The following is a 24,575-nucleotide window of genomic DNA, read 5'->3' on the forward strand; positions in this document are numbered from 1 at the left end:
GATATTATAATGATGCAAAAAGCTGAGATGAAACTCTGAATTCATTCAAGAAAAGAATGAAGACTGGTTTAATTGAGTTGCTTTGCTGTGTGACAAGGCTTTAAGACAAGATGTGCCCATTGAAAGAAACTTGCCTGACCTCCTGAGAAGTATGAATAAAACTTGACCCCGTAATTTCTGCCTCAGGTCTGCAATGTCTGACTAAACAAGCACATAATTTGGAGGGTGGGAGGAAGGATGTATTTTTCAACTTTGAGTTAAAGACTGAACAATGGAAAACCCATTCTTTTACTGACCAAGTTCTTCCGATTGTGAGCTACTTTATATAAAAATGAACACTTCCACTTGAGGTTTTCAAGCTTCAAACCACATTTAGCAATGGTATTTCTCAGCTGTGGGTGGAGATATCTTAATGAAAAGTTAGTTATTTTCTCCATGTGAGGTTAAAAGAAGAGTTATCTACCAATTCACTAATTTCAGCCCTTTGGGACTACTATTCTACCGAGATCATGCAAGCACATCTAGAACTCAGGGCCAGTGACTGCAACCGAAGTTCATCTTGAACCTTGTATGAGTCCTAGCTGTCCTTGTGAATTAAACCGAGGGCATCCACAGTGCAGAGCCAAACTCACATTGCCCACTCTGCCTATTTAACTATCCAAATAGATCTGGCCTTCCTGCAACATGCGAAGAATCGTAGCCAGACTGTACTGATTTGGCACAGCAGCACATCATCTCAGCTCTGTGTTTTCCAGTCCTGCTCCAGCTCATGTCTCGTCAGTGTGGAACTTGCATATACACTGTATGCATCCCTGCAGTGGGTCTGCAGGGTCACAGTCCAAGCTATAGTAAGTCCTAGAATAAAACTGCAGAACACAGCTGGGACAGATGAGGGAGTAGCGTAAATGAAAATAAAATCTCCCTCTACCCTTTCTAGAGGATACAACATATAAAGTAATGATAAAAACTATTTACTGTAAATATACATCTGAATTATATGACCAAAATACTACAAATGTGTAAGCCAGCTGAAAAAGCTATCATTTAGAATTGGACTACACGTGCATCCTGCATAATCCTATATACATATATATAAGCACACACAAAAATATAGGTATACATGTAGGACTGAAAGGTCACAGATCACAAAAACCCAGGTGCAGGTGACTGCATGTACATCTACAGGGTAACGCATGCAGGGATAAGCACTCAAAAGAAATAGAACACACACTTCATTAAGTGAAACTTAAATTTAACTCTCGACTAGCTTAAAAGTTAAATTTATAATAGATTACCATAGGAAAAAAATGGGACAGCAAAGCATAGAGATGCTGCTTTATGAAAATGCTATCATTACCAACTCTTTAGTCTAACAATGGATAATGCACTCCAGTTTATTAATTCACATTAAGAAAACTTTGGCTTTCGGGTGGCTTTTTGACTCCACACTTTGTTCATGCTCATGACTACATATTCCACCCATGTGACCTTTTTTAACAAGGAAAGGTTTTACTCTTGAATATATAAACATGCCATTCCGATCCTCTACAGTAGAGATGTAGGTAGTTATGAAGATGACACTTGTGGTTTCCAGTTAGTGCCAAGTCTTGTTCTCAAGTTTCACTTCTGGCAACACCACTCTTTTTCAAGTCAATGAGGTTGCCACACTGTGACTAATAAGGCACATATGCAAAATGCAAGACCTAATTGCTTGTTTCCTTGGCCAACCGATCCATGTTTTCACCTTGCAATCTGTTTCAGGAGCATATCTTTCCCTTATATAGCATCGACTGATGAAGGATAATTTCTTACCTAATTTAGTCCCTCCACAATCCTCTCACAGCAGCACAAACAAATGGGTTTTGCCTCCCCTTGTCAGTAGGGGAAGGTGGGAAAACAAGCTGGTAACACCAACTCCCTGCTGAAGGGCTTGTCAGCCAATTGCACTCCAATATTTAACCAAGCAATACTAAGAATCATATTTATCAAGTTGGCTTATATTGACCTAGCTCCACTAGAGTCAACAGAATTTATCTGTCACCAGTGGCTTTAATCATCAGCATCTTAAGATGCTGACAAGTTCAATCAAAATAAGGGATGATTAGCACTGAAATCTTGGATTGGTACAGAAAGGCTTAGAGAAAAAAAATGCCTTTTCATGGATATGCAAAGTTGGAAGCCATCAGCACAAACAATGACTAAAGAGACATCCTCCAACCCTCAGTGAAGACAGGCACATGGCTCCAGCATTTTCAAAGGAAAACAAGACTGTAAATAAATTGAGGAAAAGCAAAGCACAGTATTACCTGTTAACTCTTCTGGGGCATTTTTCTGGCTTTATATCCAATTCGTAATGGTAGATATCTATTTTAGGAATGTCCATTTCAAAGAAGTTGGCCTGCAGTTTGATTGTTCTCCCAGAAGTGCCAAAATCTGGTCGAGGAGGAGGTTTAAAGGCATATCCCTGTATTGGTGGTGGCAATGGCGGAGGAGGTGCAAGCACTGAAAAAAGAGAAAGCACAAATTAGCCATCAGCTGTAACAAATTGACAGTTAAACAAATTTACAGGCTATTTGACCAATAAAGCACAGCACATTTAAACCTGTAACTCTTTTTAAACAATCCAAAAACTGAAAAAAACCCCCCACCCTATCAGGAGCCCATGAATTTTGATTGTCTTCTTCCCACGCTGGTTCACCATTTGCTGTATTTCCTAGCCCTGATTACTGAACAAAGTCTTCAAATGAGTTGCATTTTCCTATACTACAAGTCAGCTGGGTCGGAATTTGAGCAGCCAAGCAGGCACTGCTGGGAAAGTGAGAACCAGATCTTTGCTGCAGGGAAGAACCTCAATTTCAAAACAGACACCGAAGCGAATCACCTAACCACATTTATTTGAGCAAACACCTATAAAATGGAGTTTATCACTTAAACCACCTTTGAGATCACATTTGTATGAGCTGCATGCATCTAAAGCAAATACAATGCAGGCATTTCAGCTATATACATTTTGTTCTAATGACCATACCGCACAGCTTGCCAAAGAGGGAAATACAGCACAGGAGCTGTTCCTACACGTTGCACCTCTCTGGAAAAACACTATGTATTAGAATTAAACCATACCTACACGTTGCACCTCTCTGGAAAAACACTATGTATTAGAATTAAACCATACCCTACTGGTTCCTCTAAACAGAAAGCAAACAGAGCAAATAGTCTACTGCTGCTGTACCGTATTCTTGAGCTCAAATGCCAACCGTAGATCAGACAACATGAAGCAGAAGCATAATAGGTGCTTGCGGTTGTTTCAACCTAGGAAACGCCATTAAAAATTCAGAGAAGTGCATAAGGTACCAGCTTGAGTATTCAAAACTCCTGCAGCATGAGTACTCAGGTTTTCTGTGGTCTAGAGAATAACAATTTGCAGCAAAATCTTCACATGTGAAATATCCCAGGAGGCTTCTCATTACTTATCTAAGAATCCAGGTGTGGTTTCCTGGGATTATCAAATTCAGTCCTCTGCTAGCATCAGAAACAATACACATCCCTTCACTAGCAGATCAGTCACCACTTTTCCACCCTCACTTTCCCTACTGGAAAGCTGTTCCAGAACTGTGATGCTCTAATGCTCAAAAACATCCTTCCATTTTTATTTATTCATCGTCAGGTTATACTCACTGACCTTCAGATTAAGGTCCTTATTGCATTTTTAGATTTAAACCAAGTTCTTATTTAATTCTTAATTTTAGGCTATACTACGTCTGTTATTCTCTTCTGATAAACCAGGCTTCATTCTCACCCTTGCAGTCATTTTTCAAGGTAAGGCATTTTCACCTCACCTTTCTTGAACAAGACCAAGTGTTATTCCACAAAAGGGCCCATCAGGGTCCAGCAGAACCACACTGATGCTTTCATCTCTCAATTGGAAACATAGGGTAAATGAGCCCTAAACTGCATTCGCCTGTTGTACCACTGCCCTATACAGCAGCTCTCAGCCACCCAGTGACCAGTCAGTACGTGCGTGCCTCAGTTGTTTATGACTGATCATCTCCCAGTTCACTATTAACTCCAAGCTACATGATCTTTAGCGTATCTATTTTTTTAACCCATATCCATTACCCTGCTGCCTTCTGTATGATGCTCAGGACCTCCTTTTTCTGACAATGCCTCCTACAATCTACAACAAAGTTTCATGTACTTATTCCTAACATGCATGCAAAGATCGTTAGTGAAATAATAAACAAGACCATTCACACCCTTAGTAGCATCCTTTCCCCGCTTTACCCTTCAATGCTCCCCATGGGCAGTTTCCAACTCATCAGTATCTCCTTATGTTTACCGTTCTACTAGCCCGACTTCCAGCACCCATCTCCCCACATACCAGATATTTCATCAGAATCCATATAGTTTGGTTTGAAATAGAACATGATAGGGGTTATGTTAGTTATTTTTTTATTATTATTATTTTATTTATTTATTTTTTAAAATCTTGGGTTCTCATTTGTTTTATGTTTGGGAAGCTTGTTTCAGATCTTCTCTTGCAAACATACTGAGGCATATACCCTCTTGATGTCACATTACAGAACTTCAATTTGCCTTTTTTTCCCTCCCTTTTACAAACATTGCCATTAAAGTCTGTGATACTCCAACACTAACTTGATCAATATGTTAAAGACACTTGTTGCTAAAGACTTCCATTTCCATGACCTAAAACTCCAGGGTTTTGTAATAAAAGATTATTCTCTCTCCTTAATTTAAGTACACCAACTCCTTCAGTTTTGCTTTCAGTGGAAATATAGCAATTCTCATTTGAATATTATTCTTATTTATCCATCTTGCCCTTGCAGTGTCAACACCTGTACCGAGAAATGAAGCAAAGTATCTTCTTAGTTTTCACACAATAGCTCTAGGCTCTTATCTATAACCCAGTCCTCACTACAAGCAACCCATCTGCCTCTGCATCTGACCTTTCCTATTTAAATCCCTGAAAGCAAGTTGAAATACTTAGCTGACTCCAATTCCGCTCAACCTTTGGCATTTTTTTTATTTTTTTTTATTTTTTTAATTTCTGCACATCTTGACTTCTAAGGCATGGATTTGTCATCTTTTCCCCTACACTTACGGGACCTCTACTTACTTCAAATATTTTTTCTGAACATGATTAACTCACTCCGGTGGCCCCCACAGTCACCATATCATCTTGCTTGGTATGACAAATTCCAAGTTTCTGTGTCATTAAGTGGAAAGAACCCTCTACTGTGGATATGAAAACTAACAAAGTTATTTATAGCATTACCACTACAACTGGAAAGTAACATAAAAATACTCCCACAAATATTTATACTTGCAATATGACAAAGGTTTCTATTATCCACCTCTAAATCAGATCAGGAGAATGTGCACCAAGCATCTACCTCTGCTCCACCAGAATATTGTTTACTATCATTTTCCCGAAGAAATCTGGCTCCCACCTATGATTTCAGCCATTGTGTTGCTTAATGCTTTACTGCTCATCACTGTACATATTTTTATTTCCATCTTTCTGTAACAGAACGTTCCCATTTGAAAACCATGTCCTAGCCATTAACATTATTTTATGATTTTTTTTTCTGTCCTTGCATGATCCCCAGAGCACCACCCATTCGAAAACATTTTAATTTTCTGCCCAGGCTCCTGGCATTTGTATTTTAACATTTCCATTTCTTGTTATCCACACTCTGCATTCTAGCTGCATTATATATTGCCTTACTACTATTACCTGGTCAACTATTATCTCATCAATATTAAGTATTTCCCTTCTCTTTGCTATTTTTATGCCTTCTAACATTTCTGTATGTACTGCCACATCCTAATTCCCCTGCCCTTCCTTCTTCTGTGCCAGATTTGGTACATCACGACGAGTTTTCAGAAATTTAAAAAAAAAAAATCTTACAAGATTTGGAAGTACAAAGGCTAGCATCATTGAGGGTGGAACCCCTCTACAAGCTATTTATGCTGCAAAATTAAGTAATTTTGTAATTAAGTAACACATCCTCCTCCCGCTGTATTAAAATGGCATCATTTACTACTTCACACAGGAGCGTAACAAATCCATATCTATAAGCGTTCAGGGATCAACACAACCACACGTTGCTCAACAACATCGTTACCTTCCTCCACTGGAGTTTTAGTGACAAACAGTAAATAAAAGTGAAGGCATATATTCAGTTTTGAGAATAACATGAAATGCTGAGAGAAGTACAGACTCCTGGGGAAAGATGTGATCACAGTTTTACAACCTGCATGTCTGATGGAGGAAAAAAAAATAACCAAGCTGTGCAGAAAGCAGGACTACTACCACCCTGTATTTTCATTTTAAACATACTTTTCAATTATTCTTTTATGATCAAATAAAAAAAAAATTTAAAAAAAGGAAGCTATTTCTGGCTCAACTCCCTAGGCAAACTTATTTAGGGCAGGGTGTTGCTTCAAGGAGATAAGTACTGTTTATTAAACAGCAGCACTGACCCGATAAGCAGTCAACCTATATTTTTGCTGCATAAAACAGATACATACACATTAAGTATAGAACTGAGGGATGTAAATTGAACTTCAAGGGAAAAAACTAAATATTACAACCGTTGATCTGAATTCACTTTTTGGACTATTGCCTCAAATTAAGAGTGCAAAATCAAACTATCTTGCGTGAAATCTATTGCAGCAACCAGCTGCGTAGAGTCACAAAATACTGAATTTGGTGAGGATAAGAAAGCATAGAGGCTTACTACTCTTTTCTATCAAAGAAAAAAAGCATGAGCCTCAATCGTAAAAGATAATTGCTACATTCAAAGTGATTCAGCTGCCCCAACTCCTTGTTGAAGCACTCCTGACTAACTCCCATCACTCGCTCACTTTTAAATGTGACAAAAGCCGTATAAATGCAAGAATGCTTCTTAGCACAAAGGTTCCTAGTAAGAAGGCTTTGCAGCGTGATGAGGTGTGTTACAGAGGATATCGCTGGACAGTGGAGCTCAAGGTGACACCCTGCCCAAGGAAACCTGCCAAAATTAATACCCCAACACACGTTATTTGCTTCATTCCTGGTTTTCAGAGACTCCTTCATGAACACAGATGATGGTTTCAGAGAGACAGTATTTCAAAGCGTTGGAAAATCTACATGCATACCTGGATTTTACTTTTAAAGCGCTGTCAGGGGAAGAATGAATTAGAAGAAAGATGAAAGACTAATAAGACGGAGCACCCGTGTGATAAATATCAGAAGCTCCTCACTCATTTGCTAGATGGTAATATGAATAATGAGAACGTTTCAGCCTTGATATGATGATTGAGACCATCAAGAGCCCCATTTTAAAGGTGTGAATTAAGGTAAGCTAGGTATTGAATAATGAGGTGCCAGTATACTGTCTTTAGGCTTATTTTTATCATGAAAAAAACAGACTTCCTATTATAATTCATCCAATTTACATAAACTAAATGTTCATAGTTATCAATCATAAGAACTGTAATTTCTACCAAAAAAAAAGGAATCTGGAAAAAGACAGATAGTAGAAAAATAACCGTCTTGTGGCAGTTTGCTGAAATAAAATTAATAATCAAGCACAATTACTCTGACAAAAGACAGTGGCAGGGAAAAGGTAGTGGTAGAGGAACTCTGCACAATCACAGAAATGCTGCTTTAATACAAATACTGAATTTTGCAAATTGAAAACTATTGCAAACGCAAGGCATGCTCCTACTCCAGCATGTTACTGTTGATCAAAACTAGAGATAAGTGAGTGACTCAAGGAGTCAGCTGGCCAAGACTCTCCTGGTATATAAAAGGTGTGAATGAGCCACACTCTTGAATGAGCATGGCTCAGCTCATCTACTCCAAAATCCACACAATTATGTCATGACAATTTTTCAGGACCATTTAGTTTATAACCATTTTCCAGACTTAGAGCGTTCATTTCTTTTGTCCTTCATTCTTCATCAGTTTTTAAAGCTTAACTGCTGGTCTGCTTCCAGCACCCTGAAAGCACTGCCAGTCAGCACTAAACTTGCACATTGAAGTTTTTTTAGCAAAGAATTATGCAATTTTAATGTGCAGTCAGAGGCCTAATGAGTTACTAAATAAGGGGCCAAACTAGTTGCATCTAAGGGCTTGTCGACACAGGAAATCGCCTGAGCATAATTATACTAGTGTAATTATATCAATAAGTTTCCTTGTGTGGCAAGTCCTAACGCATACTTAATAATCAGGTGGTGTTTTCACAACTCAAAGCATGTTTTAGCATTGGGCTAATGCAATCTGTGTTTGTCAATAGGAAGTCTCTCTAAAACAATTTTTCTAAAAATATAGTGTCTAAATGAAACTAAGGTGAAGGCAGGAAGCATTATTTGGAAGCTTCACTTTCAGTAAAGGTTTCTAGTATCAGACAACAGAGCAGCTCTTCTGGATCATGACTACGGGTGTTTTCAGATATTGCTGTGCAATAACAGATACATTTTTCAAAGTATTCTAGATACTTGGGTATCAAGTAATCAGTGTATTTAATAAAAGGAGGCCAAATTTCATGCTAGTATACAGAACTTTAATTCAATATGAAATTCAATTCTCCTGCAGCACTTGATCTAATCTACCTTGCTTGCCAACCACAGCCTTGCAGGCAGCACAGACTATACAACCACTGTGCGTATCCATTGCTGCCTCCAGGTCAGCTACTGATTCCATCACACAGACGCAAAGAGGAGACATCACTCCTTGGAAAAAAGGGGTTTAATAACTTGTCCTCAACTAGTGATCAGCTATTTTGCCTCCAGAACTGCAGGAAACAAAAAAATGACAAATGTGTTCATCATCATCAGGTTAAAAAGAACCAAGACTGGCAAAGGAACAGACACATCTGCTTGAAAGGGCTCTCCAGCAGCTGCTGTAGAGGTGCTCAAGTATCATGAACATAGAATAATACAGGTTGGAAGGGACCAGGTTGACTTGTCCAGTCAAGTTTTTAATATCTTCAAGGACCGAGTTTCCACAACATCTCTTACAACGTGTTCCAGTGTTTGATCACCCCTTTGGTAAAATAAACTTGCCTTACGCTCAACTGGAGTTTCCTGTGTTCCAGCTTCTGTCCATTGCCTCCTGCCCTGTTCTCGTGTACCTGCCACAAGCCTGGCTCCATCTTCTCCATAGCTTCCCCTTAGGTAGCTGTAGACAGCCAGATCACCCTTTAGCCTTCTCTTCTTAAGGCTGAACAAACCTGATTCTCTCAGCTTCTCCTGGTGTCACGTGCTCCTTCCCCTTGCCACCTTGGTGGTGGCCTGTCACTGGGCTTGCAAATGCGTAATGGCCCCTTTTGGGAGTGCAGTTTGAAGTCGGAGAGTGGGAGACTTGGAGAGGGGACACCCCATGGTGGGGGAAACAAGATTTCCACAAATAGTTATTCAAATATCAGTAATAGAGGGAATTCAGAAAGAATGTGGAAAACATCCATTATGAATTCTTAAGAGGATCTGCACAGAGTTTTTATATATTTTATTTACATGCGTGTGTATATATATATATATATATATATATATATATAGTCAGAGCAAGAAAAGAAATACAGGGAGTTCAGCCTTTTCTTTTTAGGACCCAACTGAAAAAAAACTTTGGGCAGTCTTCAAGTTTTCTTACAGTCTGGGTTTTATAGAGAAGTTTAACTTTTACACTGGCTTTCTGTTAAGAACTGTTAGAGAAAGATAGGAGAAAGGCTGGCAGTGTTTTCTAGGAGATAAGGAAAACTCAAAGCTGCAGCTCATAGTCCCTTGATATTATGGGGGTAAAGGAATCTATATGGAACCTGTTATGTCTGTCTCTGCTGCTCATTAAACATGTTTTAGAGTATGGAAACAAAAAGTTCTTCAGTCAAGCTATAGCATTGTTGGATTAGATTATGCACAACAAATAAAGGTAACAGACTTATCTATTATCCCCAAGAACTCAACAAACCATGAGGAAAACACTGGAGGAAAGCAGAAGAGATTATGTAATCAGAACTTCAGTTAAATCTAGTATCTATTACAGCATCCTCTTAGGTATCAACTATCGAAGGTTCTTTACTAAGGTGTGACTGCCAGATTTAATGAGGTTTTCTGCTATTAATGCACCCTCTAGAAAACCAGTACTTGGTAGAGCCCAGTAAATAGCCTGATAAGCAATTAAAAGGAATGGAAATAGATAAAGAGCAAAAGGGAAAAACAATTCTTCTTACCTTTTTTATGCAAATAAAGTATATGTAAGACTACTTAGGACAACTCCTTTAACCACTTCTTGAATTCCCAGTATTCCAGTAAATTGTACAGCATGCAAAGTGGTCACAGGACACATCAAAATCAACTTCTGAAGTTGCTTGTCCTTTTACTTGATAGCAAAGTGAACAGGTAACACTGTTAATGATGCTTTACGACTCTTTATTTGTCCAGAGCCACATTTCTACTTTGAAACAGGTTGCAACTCTAGCTGTATACACCTACGCATGCTTCGGCACATGGGTTTAGGTTGTCACTTGTATCCATCCATTGGGATCACTGGATCTGCAGATCTCCATTTCCTTTTCTTAAAGCTCAAGCTCACCTATTCCTCACTTAGCCCTCCTATGTCTGAATGCTGGATTTTTACAATCTTCATGCACCAGAGTGCCTTCCCCCTCTGAACACATACCTGCTCATCTTTCTCTTGCATTTGCCATGAGTTTCCTAGCCACGTATCACCCCACAGCTGGTAAACGGCTATTTTCCTGGAATGGCCCCTAAAATGCTATCCACAGTTAGATCACTTGGGGATAGGGTGTCCCTGGTCCCCATCACATTCAGTCTGTTCCTGTACTTCTCTCAAGCACATGCTCATCCCAGGCCACCACATGTCTCCACTTACACTCATAAGCCAACCCTTTAAGACACTCAGCTCAACTATCTTCTTGCATTCCCCATTTTTTCCGCATGTGTTAAAATTCTGTTATTTTTTATCACTCTGACCATATATAAACTGTGCCTGGATCCTGTCAAGGATTCATATATGATGCCTTTCACATAATTTTTGATGGAGCCCCTCTCTAAAGGTTCTTCTGGTCTCTCAGTGAGCAGCTACCACACTTTCTAGCCACAGCACGTTGAGTAAGCTGAGGTGGGCTATCAGAGCTACGGCTGCTTCAGTACTGATGAGCAAAAATGAAGGTCATATTTTAAGTCATATTTGGTCATATTTTAAGTCCTACGTATGACTACTGAGAAGTTTAGGGATCCATCTCTGCCAGATTGTTTCTTAGCGTTGTAGTAGGTAATCAAATACTTTAACAAGGAGTCAAAGTGTTAGATAAACAGCATTACTTTTAACCCTGTAATCTCATTACATTCAGTAGACCAAATCCAGACTTGATTTTTATTGAATAATTGTCACTTTCTGCAAAAGAATTCAAGCAATGTTAACTCTCAAGTCAACCCTTTTATCTAGCAAAAGGTGTCCCTGCCCATGGCAGGCGGGTTGAACTAGATGATCTTTAAATGTCCCTTCCAACCCAAATCATTCTATGATTATTTTGTCTGGAATAAATAATCAGTTACAGATCTATAGCTCCCTTGGTTATCCTGGTTACTTTTTGACCTGTGTAAGACAGAGATGTGATCTCTTCATAGTGCCAGAAGTGATATGATCACAGAGACCAGAACCATTCCCAGACACCAATAGTGTGAGCGGGTATTGCAGTCAGAGATGAAAGGGAGGAACAAGACATCAGTCCAGCTTGCTTTATAAGTTATGACCGCATTTCAAAGAAGATGTGAAATACTACAAGAACAAAATGCCAGAGAACCAAAGAGAAAAAGATCAATGCTCTAGCAGAAAGCAGCAGGCAAGAAGCTAAGAATGGTTCTTTCTGACCCACAAGCTTCTTCTTGACAATGTCAACTAGCAAAAGACACCAAGTGTTAGTCCTTTCTTTTTCCTCCCACATTCTTCTTGCAGCCTAGACCTTCAAATTTATCCACCAAATTTTCAAATACTAACAAGCTGGTTCTCACCACTCTACTGGCCACCTGCAGGTAGGGTGAGTGGCAGAAGAGCACCACCAGAGCACACAAGGAGCATACAGAGCGTAAAAACATCTATCCTTACTGTTAAAAAGCCAGGTGGCTTAACCGATCCCTGTATTCAAAACTGTACAAAGTACTACTGAAATCCTTCTTAAGGGATGCAGAGAAATGCTTTTAATTACAAACTGCATGTTGAGTTAAGTCATGCAAATAGTGAGCCTCATCCAAACAATGGAGGGGATGCTTATGGCTTACCCACAAGTCAGCAACCCAGTTTGAAGTTAAATGTGAATTCCATCTACAAAATAACTCCATCTTTAGGCAAACCTCTACTCAATGAAGGGGGAAATGGAGAACATTCTTAGCGTTATTTATCACACTTGACCCTAGTGATTCATTCACTTTTCCATACCTTAGAAAACGATGTTGAACTAATTCCCGATGCCTTTTCTAACGATTAGAAAAAAATAATATAATAGTATTTTCTGCATTTGTAAAGAGCAATGCCTCCATTCAATACAATCTCTGTTCTTTGTCACTCCAAAAGGCCTATGTAGTGAATATTCTCATCTTCTAAGAGAAAAAAAAACACCCACTAGCACCTAGTCCTTCCTTCATGCTGCTTCTCCCCTACAGAAGGTAAGACCAGAAATTCTGTATTTGTCATCCCGCATTACCCTTCCCTTTACCTCTTGTTTGCTGAAATGTTGCATTTAGGTTAGGAAAGAAACATGGCTCCCCCTCCCTCTGTATTAGTTGACACTTGGAACTGCATAGGTATGTAGGAAACAGCATAACCCACCCTCCACTGTCTACTTTTTAATCTTTTCCCTTTTTTTCCTTTTTTTTTTTTGTTTTTTTGTTTTTTTTTTAAGTCACTACAAGGCTAGTAAAGCATGACTTCTTTATACATTAGTACTGACTCTTCCAATAATATTTACTTCAATGCACAGACTGAAGTTTCCATCAAACTGCTTGGTATGAGTATCAGACAAACAAGCACTTGCATTCAGTCCCAAGGAGAGCACACAGAGTCATTCCAGCTTGTGCCAGGTGCAGAACTGAGCTCAGCTAGGGGTAGTTAGCCCCAACCCCCCCACATTAAATACTTCAACACCTTCTGCACACACAAACTGCCATCAAACAACACCATTAGTACTGTACACCTCACTACGACACTCTATTACCTCTATACCTCAAGAACTCAGTATTTCATAGATTTTTTTCCCCCTTAGAAATAGTAAGAACTGGTCTCTCTATTATAGCTCACAAGCAGACACTGGGCAGATTTAGTCACCTTAACCAGAGCCATAGTTCTCAGCTTAATGGTGCTCCCCCAACCTTTCTACCAACACCTTTCCCTTCCCTTCCTCCTCCTTCCAGATCCCCTGCCATTATATCCCATGCCTCTCCTCTGGCCTTCTATATTATTAGAGACGTTAGTGCCCACATGCACACAAGCTCCACTAAGCTTAACAACCTCTAATGGCTTGGGCTTTATTCTGTTGCCCCTGGCATGTCTTTCTAGCGTGCTGTGCCTCACCAGCTGGAAACTGGTGCCACAGAGGCCCCAAATCCATGTTCCCTGTGGTATTCACATTGTATACAATTTAATGAAACACAGAAATGATTTGTCCTCAGCTTATTAAAGAAATAAGCTAGGATGGCTGTATTTTGAGCTTTGCAAGCACATACCCCTACAAACTTTAGCTAGCAATATTTTTGTGTAAAACTTAAAAATAAAAATTTTAAGTTGTCTTCATGCCTAAGATTTTTTTTACTTACGAAACTCAACTGTTGAGCTATAACTTAGATGCAGTCATTCTTTCCTCAAAAAACAAATCTTTCCCCATACCCACACTGGATTAATCTGCAAAAACATGAATGCTCTCATGGCTTAGTTTCAAAATAGAAAAATTCACAGTTAAGAGCTGAGGTTATGCTGTATTTTATCATTTTAGATAGTGAAAGCAGCTGTAGAAGCATCTTCAACATGCGAGAGATCCAATAATATCTAATGCGGTTTCAAGAGATAGGGCTGTGGTTTTCAGCATCGCTGAAAAGAGGGGTAAAATGCAGGTTCGTAATAATGGAACAACTGAGATATGACGAGAGTGTAGGCTTTCAGCAGAACTCCCCTATGAGAATTTTTTTTTTTTTCCTATTGTATCTTGGGTTTTTTTCCCTCCACCTGCTTCTTGTAAGCAACTTAAGTTCTCATATAAGTTGATACAAACCAAAACTCAGCTGTGGCACTGTGCCACGCCAGTCATGACAGGAACAACATGGGAGGAGACCACAAATAATGGCATTTTCTTATGGGGAGATCCAACTACCCACAGATTTTTTTCTCTGGCAATAATGAATTCAGTAGTGTTGCTATCAAAACGTTACTCCATGTGGCACCTAGTCCTGTAAATTTCCATTTTTGGTCTGTGCATTATTTTAAGGATTCTGTGAAAGGTAAGTTTAAAAAACAGGCACATGCAAGTTTCCTACAGAGAGGCCTATACCTCCACTGAAATTTTACATTAAATGGGATTTGCAAGTCAGAAACAATTAGGGGAAAAAAAAAATACCACTACTGTATTCTAATCACATAACAAGACCCAAACAATAAAGCTTCACTTCCTTGCCCTGGTGGGAAATTTCCTGTTTCTGAATGAAGCTCTCACTTTTTAAAACAACGCAGCCTTACGCAAATATTCTGAATCCATACAAATTATTCCTAAGCATTCCTTCATTAAACACTGAGGCTCTTCCCAAAAAGAAACATACTGGTTCACCGATGCATTCGTTCTTCTGTATTGTCATTTCTACCTGAACTTGGGTTTCTTCTCTATTTTATTTTTGTTTTGTCTGTGGTTTGGAGGGTTAGTGGTTTTTTAGGTTTTCTTTTTAAACCTGTATCTCTCATTAGCTTTCTCGCAGAAATACTCAAGTCAGAAGAGCTGAAGTTGACAAGTACTATTGTTTGAGAAACCTTACATTTCACTAGTAGTTAAAAAAAGACAAAAGCACAAACAAGAAAACCCTGCTCTCCCAAAGTCCTCAGACTTGTCCTCCACATGGGAGCAAACGAAGATTTCAGAAACAAAGGAGGAGTATGATGGGGCAAAAGAGCACAACCAACAGAGGGATTGATAAAAAAAAACAGTAGAAAGGGAGCATTCACTGCAAACCACAAGCTGTATGAAAGGACAATGAAATAAGTTCATTATCAAAGGATAAGTGAAGCCAAGAACACAGCAACATTTAGATAGGAATTTACCCTCCGTATGAATAGATGCCTGTCCTTTAATAGTAAACACTTGCTAAACAAGTTTCAGAAAGTATATAACGAGGCCCCAGTAATAATTATGTTTTAAAGCCTTATTCATCTACATGACAAGTTTAACTTCAAACAATTTTTAGATTGATCTAGCTAAGCCAGTGAAACCTCCCTCTTGGGAATTCTTCTAAAATTGGCTTATTTAAAATAAATCTAAATTAGCACATCCACGCACACTTCCTACTACTAAATTAAAATTTAAATTTCATTATTTTCTCACATTAATAAGCTCTAACATAAATTTCATGACTGAACTAAGAACACAAAAAAAACACCACTAAGACAGAAAGTTCTAAAGCTCCAGTCTGTGACATTAGCAGCTCGAACAGAGCCACCCACAGTATCTAATACTGCCTGCCAAGTCAGCTCCTTGTCTGGCCAGAAAAGAGTTACTTTTTTTTTTTCCTAGACTACATACAAAATCATCAACTTGATTCTCCATGAGCAAATCTGCACTGTAAAACTAACATAGTTTCAAAATATATTTTAAAGCTCCCCAAGGCAACATGCTGAGATTAGTTCATTCCTCAAAAGACTGAAGAGTTAATTTTTGCTGCACAGCCCCCTTGTTTCACTCACACCCCAACACAGGTTGGAAGTGACATACCAAGACATAAAATTCAGATACTGTTAAAACACATAGTCTTCAGACTTATACATCATTTACGGAATTATATGTAATGTGATTGAATTCTTCACACAGGTGAAGAGTTAACATTAAGCATATTCTCCACATTCCAATTATAAAGCAACTTGTACAAGGGAATGCGATCAGGCTGTTGCCAGAACTGTTAAGACAGACATGGGGTCCAGAACAGCGTGGATGTATGTAGTTATTCTGTTACCTCTGAAGAGTTAAATATTTTAACACTTCTTTCAAAGACTGAGACTTTCACGACTGCAGCGCTATTGTGGCATATATTAGCGCTGGCACCCATGCCTTAACAACTTCACTTCAGGCCGTAATAAGCTCACATACAACCTAAACTGGTGTAAGACAGAACTAGCACTGGAAGAGAAGTCCTGCCTTCACACAGCTGCTCAGCCAGGCCTATGATCCCAAAACTTGTGTTATTGTGAGTGTTCCTCCAGAGAAGCAAAGCAGCTAAAACTAACTAGGAGGGGGCATGAAGGCAAGGAATGAAATGGACTTGGTTTTAGTTTGGATTGCTCTGCCCAACAGTGCACAAGGCAGCCTCCCACGGTAATGCCTGCATGACCATTTCTTTCTGCAGCAGGGCTAGATTAGGCTAGTTTAAGATGAATGTAAAACCACAGGCTGACACATGGACAGCTTTTAAATCTACTTTCAGCAATGAAGAGGGTTTTTTTTCAGTTGCCCGTTTAATGAATGTTGAATGGAGACTAAAACCTACAACAAAGACAAAACACAACTGGGCAGCACTGTCAAAAAATAGGACAAACAAATTACAACAGGAGAGAATGAACTACTCACGCCACATCTGTGTTTAAAAAAAAATAATCAGTTTCACAAACAAAATTTGGCAGCACTGTGGACAGCTCAATGAGAACTGAATTCAAAAAACAACATTGATGGGAGCAAGAGAGAAAAACATCAAAGCCAGCTTTGGACTGACTTGATTATGTCATTATCAACAGTACTTTCCCATCTAAATCAAGATAATAACACTCATACTAGATTTTTTTATTTAAAAGCACCAAGTTTAGTCTGAAAAGGGAATAGTAAAAGCAAAACAAATTAAAATAGAGAAGTTAAAATGAATTGCACTAACCTATGGTGCTCACTAAACACACTGAAAGGCACCAACTATTAAAACAGTCATCATTGTACAAAAATAGGGGCATCACCTCAGTCTGAGCATTGAAAAACCCACTTCCTGGACAGCACTAAAAAGCCTCTTCGAAGTACCACTTCTTAGAAATGTCTACCAAAGATAACTGTGTAGTAACAAATTACAACTCTGGTGTAAAACATGAGATAGACTTGACGCGCAGTGTATCTGGGGATGATGCTATTCAGGCCTGTCTTTTACTTTTCCCAATTTTGATAGCATAAAATAGGTAAGGAAATGTTTAAGTTCAACTTTGGGCATTACAATAAATGGGAAAAGAAAACAAAAAAACCCTTGCACTGAGTTGGAAAACGCTGCACTTCCCTAGTCGAGAGGATAAGAGATGTTTTACATTCTAGTGGGCTGCTTTGTGTGTACATCAGAAAGGATGCAAGATACTAAAGCAAAATAATTGGACAATGCATGGAACAGATCCCTACCCACAGCCACTACTGTTAAAACTACGTAATATTTTCCACCAGCTATTTTTTTCTAGTTCATAACTTACCAAAAATAAGATATTGGAGGTTGACTTCTTAATTTTCAAATTTAGTAATATTTTCTGGTAGTCTGAGTATTAGAAACTGTCACTAAAAATATGACCCAGTATTCTGCTAAAAGTCGAAATAAGGGAGGCAATACACAACAACATTTTGACAAGTCTTACAAGTTTTGTAGAGCTATTGCTGGCACATGCTTAGCCAACAGAAACTTTCATTAGGCATGTAAAGTTCCTAATCAGCGAGAACTGTGTATGTTAGCAAAGTTAATTTAGCAGTTAGAAGTTTACCACGTTCATTGGCTTGACCCCGCAATTTCTGGAAGGCCAGAAGCATTTAAAAGGGCTGTTTTACAAAATGGAAAAATCTTTTCCTCCTATACTCTTCAAAGTGAGTAGAAGAATAGACCATCATATGATAGTCTAAGACCTATCTTCTCTTACAGAGTTAAAGCATTTAAATCCCTTTCCCACCCTCCTGTGAAATAGCAGAAGACTGGAGACGGTATACAAATTGTGAAAGCGGGACTTTCCTGGAAGTCAGGAAGGTTTCGCTGTTCCTCTGTACTTTCTATATACATTACAACACACCACAAAGTATGCATGAGTACACGATTCTGCAAAAGTGAAAAATTTCAAGACAAAGGAAAAATAAGTGTACAACATCCTATGTAACTGCAGAGTCAGTAGGAGAATCACTGCTGAAAAAAGTGTTTCACTTTTCATATAGCAAATAGTATAATTCAGTTCACAGAGGAAAGGAGAAAGTTTGGTTCACACGTATGACAACATCAATCATCTTTCATCAAATGACTACCTCCTTTTTAAGCCACCTTAAGACTACATAGCTAGCTGAAGCAACGTAATAATATGCAATCTTTTTCTTCCTTAGGAAAACATACTGGCCATGACAACAATACGCTTGAAAAAGTTAGGCTGCGTTTTGTAGGTTGTGATGTTGTCAAATGCAATTTAAATTTAAGGAAAAATTCTCATGCCAAAGGGAGGAGAGCTGAAGCCGTACATTAAGTTCTCATTTCCTCTTGTATATATGGCACTTAAAATGAATTTCAACATAATTTACTGTCTAAAATTAAGCCAAAGAAACTGGGCAACTGTGATACCAGTAGAGCTAGCACAGTAATAACAGGTCCAGATCCATCTCCAAAAGAATACAAAAAGCCCTTCTAAGAAGAGAAGGGCAGACCCTTGACAAGAGGTACACCAGAGTTCTTTCTGCTACTGGGGCGCAAGCTAAGAGGATGCTGGTGGAGTTAAATTCCATGAGACAAAGATGTTGCCATTTCTACCACCCCAAGTAAGGCATGAGCACACCCTTCCCTGCACCCCATTTTAGGACTAAAGAGTCCTAAAGAGGATCAACATCCAACCACTGTGTATCTTCAAGAAAATATATGGGAGTTAAAAACTAGTACCCACACTGAAAACCAAGAAAGACTTAGAACTTTCAAGAGTCTGTTAACAATTTTAAAGAGGTAACTTACAACTAAACAAAAAGTAAGAAAATAACCTCAGTTTTACTAGTTTGATAGAGGGCTCAAAGTTGTTTCTTGTGCTAGGAAAAGAAAGGTTATATTTTACATGCAAAGCCATATCCCCCTTCACAAAGGCACTCTTTTTCAGACAACTGCTGCTTCAACAATGAATTAAGACTTTGAGTAGCAGGCAAAAATCAAATATCCTTTCAAAGAATAAAATGAGATCTATAGCATGCAAAGTTTAGAATTTATAAATATATGAATACCAAGCAGAGTAAGTTACAGAAGTTTATGCAACTTTTAATCAGTTCTTTAAACTGAACAACAGTATTTTTATTATGCTACTTTGACATTTCTCTGTCCTTCTAGAAAAAGATATACCAAAACGTAGCAGTATTAAACTTATTTTTCTTAAAAAAAACCAAACAAAAACCTCTCATATTTTCAGATTTTTTACTTTTCAGTTTCTTGAAGGCAAAGAAATAAAGTGTATGGGTGCAATGTTTCAGCAAATTCAACACCAAGTCAAGAACTCAAACACTATTTGGGAAAAAGGAACAGGGATCATAGGTTTCCTAACCATGAAAACAGTGATTTCATGATATCCCCCTCTTGTATTAAAAAAAAAAAATTAAAAAAATCTTACCCCTGACGCAAGAGCATGTTTAAACAAAGTTTCCACGTTCAGCAGCAATTTTTTGAAATTAGTCAGATACAGCCTCCTAACTTGCTTTATACTGTTTCCAGAAAAAGAATTAAGATTAAAATAGCAAACCCTGTGGCAAATTGAGCGATTACATTGGCAGGAGGCCAGCACCACAGGCACCCTCAGAATGGGGTTGGCTGCGGCGTCCAGTCTGGCGACGGGAGCTGTAAGAGCAAAGTACCTTGTGTGCATCAGCAACGTTCAGAGAAGCAAACGGCGGCAAGATCTAAGTTACAGGAGATATGAATGGAGCATTTAAGCGGTGTCAAGGATGTGCTGACAGACATGTAGAGGCTGGAGCTCTTGTGCATTCAGAGCAGCTGCAGCTTGGTGAATGGCTGTAAACCACACTTCTTGCTCACTCCTCTGAACAGGATTTCAGCATACATTCATTTTATAGGTATCAGACTGACGTATGTAAGGGGACTTTCACTGGCAGCTCGCAGGCTACACATACCCTTACACAAGACAACTAAGGATCCTGCTGACAGTCCCTGTTTCCAGACTGGTTCACAGTACAGTCCCACTCTCTTGAAAAAAAACTCTACTCAAATGCCCTGCTTTATGATTAGGTGTGGAGCAGGAAGCTGTTTGGACTGCTAGAAGCCACTGCGCTGCTAAGGCTCTCTGTGGATGATTTCACAGGAAGGAAACAGAGAGCCTCACGATGTGGAGAACAACTTGCAGCTCACTGTCGTGGTTTAACCCCAGCTGGCAACTAAACACCATACAACCGTTTGCTTACTCCCCCCACTCAGTGGGATGGGGGAGTGAATCAAAAAAAAAAGTAAAACTTGTGGGTTGAGATAAAGACAGTTTAATAGGACAGAAAGGAAGAAAGTAATAATGATAATAATATGACAGTAATAATAAAAGAGTTGGAATATACAAAACAAGTGATGCACAATGTAATTGCTCACCGCTCGCCAACCGATGCCCAGTTAGCTCCTGAGCGGTGATCCACCATCCCCAGCCAACTCCCCTCAGTTTTATTTAGTGGCCATGATGTCATATAGTATGGAATATTCCTTTGGACAGTTTGGGTCAGCTGTCCTGGCTATGTCCCCTCCCAACTTCTTGTGCCCCTCCAGCCTTCTTGCTGGCTGGGCATGAGAAGCTGAAAAAATCCTTGACTTAATCTAAGCACTACTTAGCAACAACTGAAAACATCAGTGTGTTATCAACATTATTCTGGTACTAAATCCAAAACATAACACTGCACCAGCTACTAGAAAGGAAATTAACTCTATCCCAGCCAAACGAGGACATTTGTACCTCAGAACACACACCATCACTCCCCAGCTCTGTGCAAGGGGGAAAGGGCTGAGCCACAGAGATAAACTAGGAAGTAAACAAGACAGAAGATGAACTTGGCTGGAGGGAGCAGAATATCAGGAGCCTGAGACACACACCAGTAACATGTAGCAACCCAGGACTCAGTAAAAGTATGGTGTTTGTTCTATCAAGAGCCTAAGGTGAAGAGGGGAAAAAACCCTTAAACACTGAATGTGGGTCCCTGAGGGTAAACAGCAGCCACCAATGCCGGTGCTGTGGAAGTAATTTAATTTTGAGTGAAAGGGAGAGCGGCAGGATCAGACAGAGAGCAAATAAAGGAAGATAAAGAGACTCCCACAGGTAAAACTACTCTCAGCATATACCCTGGCAATATTCTCAATGATTTAGCTCCTTATATATAGCTTCAAAAAAGATGCGTCAATAGGAGGTGAACGTAACAGCCTTAGATACAACACCACAATCTGAGCACCACGATTACCTGTAAACTGAAAGTATACCTGTACCTGAGTAAAAGAACCTGACACTAGAAGCTACCAAATGATTACATCAATAGTTATACGGAGTTATTGGTACTGAAATGTGCAAATGGCGTTATACATGAAAGCAAAATCTTGAACATCAGTCTGGATACACACAGCTGCAGAGACCTATCTTCCTGGTGCATCTAGTAAAAGTCTTTGTGCACTGCAGAAAGAAAAGCAAAAAAGTAAAAACAGAGGACCTGTACTCTAAGAGGAAAACAATCATCCTGATTGTCTTTCTTGATTCTTGTCCCTTCAAGAGAACCAAATCAGAGGAAAAAAGAAGCCAGCACCTAACAGTGGATCCTAAGATATGAATACTCTTACAGTAGAAGCATTTGTAAGAGAAGCAGTAACAGACATCTCAGCTACAAGTCCTGTATTTCACTACACTATTCTTCACCAGATTACCCCTCTATGGGAAAAGAATTTATGCAAAACTATTGAGAACAGTAATATAAAATAAAGTTCCACTTATTCAGAAACTTTTCCAGAAGAAAACTAGGTGCCAGTCACCCAAATATCATAGCTTACACATAAAAATTCTCACAACAGAAACAGCCTGACACTAAAAAGAAAAAACACCATCCCATATTAACTGCACAAACTCCCAAAGTATTAACCTATCTTTCCCCTAAATAATATTAAATGACCCCGAGCGAGTCGGTAACTTTTTTCCACGTTCATCTCTCCTTTGCTCCCAGATTTCATTACACGACAAAGCCTGAAGACATCTAACGAAGCCGATAACCTCTTCCAGCCCCTACCCGACATCTGGATACGGTTTACCTACATCTAAACAACACACACTAGCAAAGCGCAGTCGCTGACAAACACGCTGTTAGCAAAACACGGCCACAAGCGGCCTGAACTTCTGCGCACGGCAAGACGGGTATCCCAGGCTAGCCCAGGAGGATGCAGCCTCTAACGAGGATCTGGGAGGGAAGGAAATGGAGACCCCAGTCCATACCGCACTGCCAGCAGGAGGCTGAGTTGGCAGGAACAGCCGAGCGCTGGCCTGGGGAAGGCAGCACGTAGCGCACAGCCCGAGGGGACACCCCGGGGACTGGCCGGCGGCGGGGAAGGGGCGGAGGGGGGGGGGGGAAGATCTCTGTCGTCTCCCACCGCCCCAGCAGCCACCGGTAGCGGCTACCAGAGCCCCCGTGAGAGGACCTCTCCCCCCGTGAGAGGGGAGCAGCCTCCTCGCCTCGCCCTCTCCCCTCCTTCCCCACCGCCTCGGGGTTCGCCTTCCCCCCCCCCCCCTCCTCTCCTCAGGTCGGGGCCAGCCTCCCACCGCAGCAGAGGGAGGGGGAGAGGAGAACAGGGGAAGGCGACCCTCCCCTAAAAGGGGCCTCCGGACACGCAGGCTCGCTCGCCGCCCTCCCCGAGGTGGCGGCAGCGGCCTGACCCCTCCTTCCCACGCGAGCGCGGCCGGCCGCGGCCTCAGCCAGGCCCGAGCCGGGGCGGCGGGGGGTGGGTGGGGGGGTGTGTGGGTGGGTGGGTGGGGGTGTGTGTGTGTGTGTGCTCGCGCAGGGTTCCCCCCCCCACCACCACCCCGCCGGCCGTTGGCGCCTCGCGCCCCGCGGAGGGAAAGGGAAGGGGGAATGGGGGGGGGGGGGCTCGTGCCGCCTCCCGCGCTGACAGACCGCCTCGTGCGCCAACGGTCACCCCCCCCCCTCACACACACACACACGCGCGCGCGCGCGCCCCCCTCACACACGCACGGCCGCCGAGCTCAAACCCCGCCGCCCCGAGAGAGAAAGAGAAAGTCGTTCTGGCGGCTCGGGGAAGGCCCGGAGGAGAGGAAACAAAACCGGCCGAAGCCTCACCGGGTCCGGCGGAGGTGGCTCCCGGGTACATGTCTCCGTGTGCGGCGGCGGAGGCGGCGCCTCTCTCCAGGTCCCTACCGCGGCGGCAGCTCGAGGGGAGGGAAAGGGAAGGGGGGGGGGGGAAGGGAGCGAGCCCGAGCCCCGGCTACGCTGTCGGGGAAAGGGGGAGGAGAAGGAAGGGGAGGGGAGGGGGGAGGAAAAGAAAAGGGGAAAGGGAGAAAAAAAAAAAAAAAAAAAAGAAAAGAGGGAGGAGGGCCGGGCCGACGCCGGGAAACCAGGTTACTCGGCGGCACTGAGGAGCGGGGAGGTGGGTGGGGAGAAAGGAGGAGCCGCGGGGTCACGGGGAAGGGGCGCTCCGCCCCGCTGCCGGCTCCTCCGCCCTCCTGCCCGCCGCCCCCGCGGCGGGCGGGAAGCGGGGCGGCCGGCCGGCCCGCCTGAGGGGCCGCGCTCCCCGCAGTCCCGCCGCGCCGTGGGCCGGGGCCGAGCCGCGCGCCCACCGCCTCCAGTCCGCCGGTTGGAGCTGAGCGCCTTCCTGCCGCCTCCTTCTCCACCCCCGCACGAATTTCATCGACTGGATGAAACAGCTCTTCCCCAGCCCTGCCGTCAGAACCCACGCACGTTGTGCTTTGCTCTTCTCAGAGCCTGCCGATGTGGCTAACCAGACACGAACCGTTTGTAGCAGGAGCCTTTCTAGGCCCTGGAGTCACCCACCGGTACGAACCATGGCTCCTCTTTACCGAGGGTTTGCCGTAGGCAGGTGCAACATCCACGGTCAAACAAAATGTATGCTGCAGCCAGGGCTGGTGGAAATGACTTGCGTCTTTCAGTGAAACCTTGGAAAATAACTGTGTGCTTCCAGCTCGCTCTCCACTACCTCTCCTTAAAGGCAGTTTGCCTAGGCATGCATATTTAAAAGGACGCTGAAATGGCACCAATATTACACGTACTGCTTGATTTTGAACACCCTGTTTACTTGAAAATTGGATTTGATTGTTTCACTTTTACTCCTCCCCAACGCCCTCTGAGACA

General features: G+C 41.4%; 1 protein-coding gene across 5 annotated transcripts in view; it reads right to left on the minus strand.

The window, feature by feature from the left end:
* The window catches only part of AGO2 (argonaute RISC catalytic component 2), a 70,160-nt gene extending 46,305 nt beyond the window's left edge, over positions 1 to 23,855 (minus strand). For 2 of the 5 annotated variants that reach the window (XM_075024027.1, XM_075024026.1), the window contains exons 1-2: positions 23,547 to 23,855; positions 2,307 to 2,502 (exon numbers count right to left, since the gene is read on the minus strand). In XM_075024027.1, coding sequence (XP_074880128.1) covers positions 2,307 to 2,502; positions 23,547 to 23,577 — 227 coding nt within the window. In that variant the 5' untranslated portion in view covers positions 23,578 to 23,855. Of the gene's footprint in view, positions 1 to 2,306; positions 2,503 to 23,546 lie in introns of those variants that run through there. The other 3 variants (XM_075024029.1, XM_075024028.1, XM_075024030.1) reach the window with 2 other exon arrangements.
* Between the last annotated feature and the right edge of the window lie 720 nt (positions 23,856 to 24,575).

Source organism: Buteo buteo, chromosome 3, assembly GCF_964188355.1.
Source record: "Buteo buteo chromosome 3, bButBut1.hap1.1, whole genome shotgun sequence".
Classification (NCBI taxonomy): Eukaryota; Metazoa; Chordata; class Aves; order Accipitriformes; family Accipitridae; genus Buteo; species Buteo buteo.